The sequence below is a fragment of the Buceros rhinoceros genome, unplaced genomic scaffold (genome assembly GCF_000710305.1).
Source record: "Buceros rhinoceros silvestris isolate BGI_N320 unplaced genomic scaffold, ASM71030v1 scaffold26209, whole genome shotgun sequence".
NCBI lineage: Eukaryota > Metazoa > Chordata > Aves > Bucerotiformes > Bucerotidae > Buceros > Buceros rhinoceros.
In genome coordinates this window covers 1-8,362 of record NW_010430387.1, presented here as the reverse complement: position 1 = coordinate 8,362, position 8,362 = coordinate 1, and the positions used below count along the sequence as shown (strand labels likewise).

At 52.0% G+C, this 8,362-nt stretch overlaps 1 protein-coding gene across 1 annotated transcript in view; it reads left to right on the top strand.

Moving 5' to 3' along the window:
- MYO9A (myosin IXA) overlaps positions 1-7,937 on the top strand; it is a gene marked incomplete at both ends in the record, with an annotated part of 37,340 nt that extends 29,403 nt beyond the window's left edge. Inside the window, 8 exons of the mRNA XM_010143025.1 lie at positions 3,080-3,192; positions 3,493-3,647; positions 4,228-4,451; positions 4,862-4,978; positions 5,671-5,859; positions 6,816-6,863; positions 7,249-7,360; positions 7,876-7,937. Of these exons, the coding sequence (XP_010141327.1) occupies positions 3,080-3,192; positions 3,493-3,647; positions 4,228-4,451; positions 4,862-4,978; positions 5,671-5,859; positions 6,816-6,863; positions 7,249-7,360; positions 7,876-7,937 (1,020 nt within the window). The remainder of the gene's footprint in view (positions 1-3,079; positions 3,193-3,492; positions 3,648-4,227; positions 4,452-4,861; positions 4,979-5,670; positions 5,860-6,815; positions 6,864-7,248; positions 7,361-7,875) is intronic.
- Between the last annotated feature and the right edge of the window lie 425 nt (positions 7,938-8,362).

Here is an 8,362-nt window from a genome sequence, read left to right as displayed (position 1 = left end):
GGTTCAGTTTGCCATGGCTCTGGCAAACGTCTCGTGCAATCCTAAAACCTGCTTTTCCCAGAAGGGCAGATGGCCAAGGAGGGCTTTTCGTGACTTTTCTGTTAGCAGCTTTGGTTATAAAGGGTGAATTTTTTCCAGGACTATTTCCTTGCTGGAAGAGGTCAGAGATTTACAAATTCCATGAATTTTTAAGGTTGCTCTTGATAAATTTCCAAGGGTTTTGAGCCTGGCTGAAAGACGTGGCTGTGTGATCTGCGATCTCCTGGCTGCATCTTTGCACATCTCCTTGCTTGTAGATCAGGAAAGGGGGATTTTCGTGCAGTAAAATGCAGCATTCTACATATTCTGGCAAAAGCTGTGCCGTACCTGGAGTGCCGTGCTGTGTTCCTGGGGGCTACCCTCTCAACAAAGCCTTGCGGGGAGCGGTTAGCCCTGGAAACCTTTCCCGCTGGGATGAGGAAGGTGCTGGGCTGGTGCTTGGCAAGCTCCGTCCTTGGGAGCGACCTGGCTCATTCCACTCTTCGGAAATGCTCCTCGGGACTCTGCTCACCTGGTTTAACAGCTCTCACCGCATGCCAGTAGTAGTAGGTGCCAACTGTCCCTCTCATCCCTCTTCTCCTCTTCTGTCCTCTCCATCACTAACTCTAACTGATGGTCACCACTTCCCCCCCTTGTGTGGTTGAGTTCTGCTTTCTAGCAAACACTACCCGTGTAGTCGTGTGCTCAGCGATACCCTACGTCTCAGTGTTCCACCAACGCGTGCAGTGTTCCCATCTCTGTTCTGTATTGCAGGTTTGGGACCAGCCCTTTGGCTTGTGGCTGTTCTGGGTCAGGATCGCCACAAGTAGCAAAATCGAGGGCCTGCTCGTTGCTATTTATTAGCAGAGCCCAGCTGGGTGTTGCGGATGGTGGAGCAGCCCCTGATAGAGCAGTGCTGGTGCATGTTGGTTTGGGTACAAGCTCAAGTGGGTCGATGTCTGTGTAGACACACTCGCTGTGTCTTGTGATGTTCACATGAAGGCGAGTCAGGCAGCCGCCATGTGCGGGCTGGTTTCCGTGCTGTGAATGGCTTATTCATACAGCTCCTGCCCCCAGCTACGATTTGCTGATAAAAAGCCTCTTTTAGTGTGCTGCTCAGCGGCCAGGCTGCTGGATAGATGGAAGAGAGATCACGTGTGGCCTCGTGAAGTTGAGCATGTGGTGGCTCACCAGCTGCACTGGCGTGAACCAGCCCTCTTTGCCCGTTGGTTTCTTGAGCGTCAAGTCAATGATTGTGCATCACTGGCTGGTAAGTAGAGGCCCACCAGAAACAGATGCTCCTGACCTAAGTGTGGGGTGTCCAGAGCAGCAAAGACCAAGAGCGTCCTCATCCAGAGCTGAAGCCCGCAGCAGATGAAGGGAAAGCCTTGGGTAGAGAAACCACACCAGAAGTACCTTCCGAATACATCCTCCTTCGGCAGAGGCTCTTAGCAAGAGGGACCTGGGTAACGTTTCGATCCAGCCTCCATCCTAAAGCCGCAAACTGACAAACATCAGAGCAAGTATCAGTCACCCGCTGATCCCAAGCACGTCTGAAGAGCCAGCAGTGAAAGAAGATCTCTTGTCCTAAGCCATTCAGAGGGAGCGTTGCACCTCAGGAAGCTCCTCGGTGCAGCGCGAAGCACTGCTGCCTGCTGGGACCAGTCACTTGGCCAGAGTTCCCTCGTGCTAGTGTGGGCAGGTGAAATGCAGGTTCATCCAGGGGACAACTTCAGAGCCCCGGCTGTTGCCGTTTGCCCTCGTGTGATGCTCTGTGGTGTTCCCTGGCCGGGGGTTTTCTGGTGCATCTTGAGAAGGTTTCCCATCCAGATGAGGACCTTCCCCTTCAGAGGCGTGCCTCAGACAGAAGGATCTCGTGCCAAAAATGCCTTTTAGTCTTTACTTTCAAAAGCTGGAGAGGTTGCTGTGGTAGCAGGGGAGATGCTGAACGGTGGTAGGTCAAGAATTGGGGCAGAGCAGAGAGAGGCGCTGATCCTGATGGTAGAAAATCCCGCTTCCAGTTTTGTCTAAAAAGTGCATTAAAGTGCGATTTTGCCTCGTGCTGCCATCTCCTGGCTGGCAGAGAGGTGAGTCCAGGGGTGAAGAATAAAACACTGAAGAAGAGTAAACATGGTAAGTGTGACTCCCCTGCAGCCCCTATTTTATATGAATTTTGTTGGAAATACTTTTAATAGAAGAGAAAGAAATGCTTCAAAACACAGTGCATTCAGCTGAGACATTTAGGTGATGGGAAAGCCACAGGAGATATTTGACCGTCATCACCTGAATCCTTTCGTGCAACTGGTTTCCCTGCTTTCCTCACGACGAAAGAGTCTCCCCAGGAGTCCAGCTCCAAAATCACAGCTGCAACTGGAAAAAAAGGACAAAAATTGCTGTTTCTTTAAAATACGGCAAGACTGTTATGGTCGTTTCCTGGAGTCCCAAATTGTTGCAAATTCATTTCACCCTGAAAATGCTCCCAGGGCAGCTTAAATGGTGGCAAAAGCCGAGATCCTTCACATTTCTAGACCCTCTTAGTTCTAAAGGATTCATTCTGACACGTCCTTGGCACAAAGACTTTGGTCTTCTTTTCTGAAGAGTCCTCAAGCAGACTTGGAGGAGGAAGCTCTGCTGGGACAGATCCACGTGGCTGAAGGTTCCTCTGGTGCTAGAACACCACAGATCACTTTGTCGTGATAACAGGGCCCTTCTGGGATGGAGAACTGGGCTGCCCAGGCCAAGATGGTGGGGCAGTTGTGCAGGCTGAGAGATGAGGAGCCATGGCTTGGTGCACACTGATTTTCTTCATTGGTTGCTCAGAGGGAAAGAAGGTTGGACCTCGATGTGGGCTTGGAGCAAGGGAAATGCCTTTCGGTTTAGGAGTGGTTAAAATATTTCTCTAGTTGTAGCCGGCTCAACAGGACCGTAGGTTTCCCCCCATAGGCAGATAGAAATAAGGGCGTCACAGAGGAAAAGTCAAATTTTTGATAGGAAAAAAAAATCAGCTGGCGTCCCCAGCAGTGTCTCGTTTTTAAATGCTTTGTGCTTGGAATCGTTACAGACGGTGCAGCAGCTCGCCTCCGGGGAAGGCCAGATGAAACTGCACAAGACCATGTCTCAGGGGGAGATCGGGAAGCTGGTGGCTGCGCAGAAGAGCCTGGCTCCGGACGGGAGGTAGGAAACATGGGAGAGGAGTCCCTCCCGTGTCCTTCTTGCTCTCTGTCACCTTGCTGAACCACCCCAGCTCCTTTGGAGCTCCACCAGCCAAAGCCAGCACATGAGTTACTTGTCCCGCCTTTCCTACTTGACCACAGCCAGGTGTCCCATCCCAGACCACCCAGGCTGGTTTCCCTGGTCAAAGTGTGGATTTAACTCCTCTCAAACACCATGAAGGTCCAGGAGGTGTGGGGTAGTTCGGGGTAGAAGGACGTTTTCCTAGTTAAGTCAGTTCCTCTTTCCATGAATTATTTCCAGGCCTCAGCGAGCCAAGATGAGGTTCTGGGTGAAGGGAAAGCAGGGGGAGAAGAAGAACCCACGGGAGAAGCTTGCTACCCAGTCTGAGCTGCTGGAGCTGCTGGAGCAAGAAGCCCCCGGCAGGGAGGTGATTTCTGGCTTGCAGCTTGGCGAAGGTAAGCGGGGGGGTGGCATGGGGCCGGTGCTGTGAGGAGCAGAGCAGTTGTGTTCGCTCTCATGGCAGAGGGGAAAGCTCGTGTCAGTCTGGCGTTATGCTACAACCAAGCGTAGCCCGATTGTAGGGACCTGAGTAAAGCTATTGAAGCGAGGAGGACTGGCTTAGCTACAGGGTCGGGGTGTCTGTGAACCGAGTATCAGGTACGAGGGTGTGGTGTCGCTGCGGGAGAGCGGCTTGGGGAGCTGCACAAATCAAATGTCCACGCTGGTTCACATCTCTGGAATTCATGGATGGCGTCAGCCCGAAACTCTGGCAAGTAGGTTAGAGGGTGGGATCCAAAATGGTTCTCAAGAAATTCTGTGCTGCTAATCCTCCCGTCAGCCATCTGGATATGGACAGATGTTTCGCCTCTTGACGGAGGAAGTAACCAAAGGGGAGATGACATTTAATCTCCTACGAGTACCACACAGTGCTTTCCTCCTCTGCAGGTTTTTTCCAATTCCTGCTTGGTTTAGTGGCAGAATTATTGTTCAGCTGCTCCTCAATCTCTTTTCTCCCTTTTTAATTCTCACCCCTAGAGCTGGGTCCTCACCACCTGACTCCCCCGCGGAGTCCCGAGCTGTCAGGTATCTACCGGCGGGAGTTTAAGGAGAACAAGGAGCCTTCCCCCAAAGTGAAACGCAAGCGCAGCGTCAAGATCAGCAACGTGGCTCTGGAGCCCGTGCAGTGGCAGAACGACTCGCTGCAGATCATAACCAGCGCTAGCGACTTGAAGAGCATGGATGAGTTTCTCCTGAAAAAGGTAACTCCTGTCCTCACCGCTCCAGCTAAATCGTCAGAGAGCTCGATGAGCAGATGGAGGCAGCAAAGTTGGAATGATGGTGGGGGCAGCAGCAGCAGGGCTGATAACTCACCCAAGGGTGCGGTGCATGCACCGGGCAGTCATTCTGCGCTAGCTCGGCAGCTTCAGAGTTTCCACTGCTTTGAGCTGCCCCTGGTGGCATCAGAAGTGGGTGACCTAGGAGGGCAGGAGTTGAAGGCTGCGGGGAAATGCTCGTGTTTCTAGTTTGCATGTGGGAGAAACCACCTTGCAATCGTCATTAACATCGTCTGCCCCCGGTGGAGCAGCTGCTCTTCAAGGCAGCTTCATCTCACGTGGTGCTCTGCCGCAGCCAGTGGGGCGTGGGTGCATAAACCCCTTTGGTTTCCCAGATGAATGAACTGGATAGCGAGGACAGCAAGAAGGACACGCTGGTGGATGTCGTGTTCAAGAAAGCACTGAAGGAGTTCCGGCAAAACATCTTCAGCTTTTACTCCTCGGCGTTGGCGGTAAGTGACCGGGTGATGGCTGAGAGCTTCCACCTCCAGCAGAAATGAGGTGCTCGGGGTCCTCCTAGTGGTGGAGATGTTGCTGAGCCTTCCACTCCCGGTCTGCTCGTCTCAAAGGATGGATGCTCTTCCTTTGTATTTGGTCTCATGAGCTGTGAATTTGGACTGACTCTTCCTCATGAGCCAGCTCTCGGTGTACGTTGAGTGGAGATTTCCAGTCTCCTCGTTCCAGCTTGCTCCCCGTCAAAAGGGAGATGTCAGTAAGTCAGTAAACTCCTCTTCGTCACCCAAGGAGCCTGGAAACCTTTGTGTTACATTTGCGAGTGGCGGAGATGTCCAAGCAAGGCGGAGCTCTGCTCTTCTGCCACTTGTGAGTCTGAGCGGTGGTTGCTATGGCTTATCATCACCATGATCCAAAAAAAGCCGTTTTATTGCCCAGAACGGTACAAAAATTCCCCTTTAAGACTTGAGCTGGCACTTCATGTCCTCCTGCTCTGCGCACGGAGAAGCCACCCTGCCGAAAGTCACGAAACAGCTCTCTGTTAGATGATCCTTTTTTCCTTCTTTTAATCATACTTGGACTTTCTCCAAGCAGTTGGAAGCCACTCGGGCTGAAATAATTGTCTGGAGCAGAACAGGCACTCTGGGGCGTGTAACAATTGCTTTTCTTTTTGCTTCTCTTTCCTTCAAAGATGGATGATGGGAAAAGCATCCGCTATAAGGACCTCTACGCCTTATTCGAGCAGATCCTGGAGAAGACCATGAGGCTTGAGCAGAGGGACTGGAGTGAGTCTCCAGTTAAAGTCTGGGTCAATACCTTCAAAGTCTTCCTGGATGAATATATGATCGAGTACAAACCCCTGGACTACACCGCGGTGAAGGTAGTTGGCACTTTCTTAAGTCCTTTGAAGATTTGGGACCTGTCTTTCCGTGGAGTTGTGGTCTCTGTAGACACATGGGCACCCCTGTTGTCTTCTCCTCTGCTTTCGGCTGAGGTGGACAGCGGAAGCTGGCACACAAGGCGTGGTTCGCTGGTTGTGTTTCACTGGGCTAAGCAAACCCCAGTTCACAGCTGAGCTGAGCTGGGCCTTGGCCAATGCCAACAGAGAGATGTTGTCTGCAGGGCAAAGCCACAACCATCTGTGGGTGGCTGGAAAGGCAGCTCCTGGTGCTTCTTTTTTGGTTCCGGGATTTTTTTCAATCTTTGAGGAAAAGTGACAAAGATACAAGTTTTTCTAGTCTCTTGAGCTGTTCCCAAGAGCTTCACCATTGGTTGGGTTGCAGGAGAAGTGGACACGGGCAGTGGTTGTCCTTGGGGTCTAGGTAGAGTTTGTAGAGCAGTCAGAGCTTGCAGTGTGCCTTTCACAAACCTGGTCTCCTCAATTTCTGCCCCGTATTGTCCGTGAGGACAACCACGAGGTCTCAGGCTGGGCTTGGGAGCTGGTGTTTATTGTACAAATATCCCACCTTCTGGCTCTTCTGCTCCGAGTCCTCCCCAGGCTCCTCTCCAGGCAGGTCATCTTGGGAGCAGGCTGAGCATCAGCTTGTCGGTGCTGTGCCACATTCTCCTTGGGTGTCTCCATGAGACGGGAGAGCTTTAGGTCGCGGATGCTGGACTTGGAGCTAGAGCAGCAGCTAGTCTCAGCTCTGGGGTGAAGATGGGGACAGTTGTCCAGGGGATTTCTGAAAAGAGGGTGACCCGTAGGGGAGTAGAGTGACTCTCCTGGGGCCGCAGCACACTGGAGGATGGGGCTGGAAAGCAGCGGGCAACCTTAGATACGAGCCATCCGTATGCTTTACCTGGGGAAAATGCCCATAAATCTCTTTCTAATCCCAGGTGCCAAAAACGGAACGAAAAAAGAGAAGAAAAAAGGAAGTGGACGTGGTGAGTTGAGCACTCTGTGCCTGCGCATTCAAAAATCAGTGTCCCTGTGGCCAGAATGAGGAGCGGGAAGAGACCCGCTCGTGGCACGTCCTGTGCTGCCATCTGAACGTCGCCCCGCTGACCGTGCAGCCGTGAGAGGACGCGCCGTGGAGCGGCTGGCCAGCCAACCTCGGTCAAACACAGTTTCTAACCTGATGGTTCAGTTCCCACACGGGCTGGGTGTCTGGGGTGCCACTGGGGTTATTGAGCTGAAAAGGAAGCAAAACGAGCAAGAAAAAGCAAATCCCAGCTCAAAGCTGGGGAGCTGAGCGTGTTCTTCTCCCCGTTCGGCAGCAGACTGAGCACCCATCTCTTCTTGCTCACCACCCAACCTTTCTCCTGGCAGGTGGAAGAGCACAACGGCCACATTTTCAAGGCGACTCAGTACAGCATCCCCACCTACTGTGAATATTGCTCCTCCTTGATCTGGATAATGGACAGGGCTTCGGTCTGTAAATGTAAGCACGCTCTGCTGCTCTTCTGCCACGTGCCTCTACCCCAGCAAGGAGCTTTGGGGTTCCGAAGGGTGTTTGCTGCTGTCACTTGCTGTTCTGAGGGGAAAAGGTTGATCCGTTGCTTTGGTTTTTCCAGCATTGCTTTGGTTCGCTGGGATGTACCAACCCTGGGGTACTTCAGGCTGGTTTCCAGTGCAGGAAGAAGATAAATTAGGTGCTGTTTCCACCCTCTTTGAGGGTGTCCATGTCTGATAGCTCAGAGTGACTCACGGATTATTTTCCAAGTTGGTCTGTTGGGGTTTTTTTAATGTTTCAGGGACTTAAATGTGGAACCTTTAAAATTAAAGGCTTTGGGGGTGTTTGTTTGAGTGGATCTACTATAGACTTGCCCCCTGGGAACTGCAAATTCAATGTGGTTTTGACCTGATAGTCTGAGAGGAGCCTCTTAATTCGTATTAATTCACATTTCTCCAGCGATCTGGCTTTTTGGCGTTAAGTACTGTTTTTCTTGCTTGCAGTATGTAAATACGCTTGTCACAAGAAGTGCTGTCTTAAAACCACGACCAAGTGCTCCAAAAAGGTAAATGTCTCTCAGTCCTTTCCTTTCATTAAATACCTTTCAGAGGGTGAGCCCAAGCACGTATTAGAAATGTTTGCAGGCAGAGCCCTTGATATAATGCTGGCAATAACCCTCCTTGGAGCGGGCGCTCAGTCCCTGGAGGTCTCTCGGCGTTTGCGTGAGTGTTGGGAGCAGCGCAGCGCTGCGTCACTGTGTGTCAGCCCAGTGCTGCAGCAGATGTTGCGGTGACATCCCCTGCTTTGTGACCACACTGAATAATTGAAAGCTGCCTCGTTTTATAGCTCGTGAGGACTTGGGGATGTGGGGATATTCTGAAAAGCGGGATTGTCAGGAGCAGCCCTGCAGAGAAGGGCTCGGGGGTGCTGGTGGGTGAGAAGCTGGACGTGAGCCGACTTTGCAGCCCAGCAGCCCCCTGTGTGCTGGGC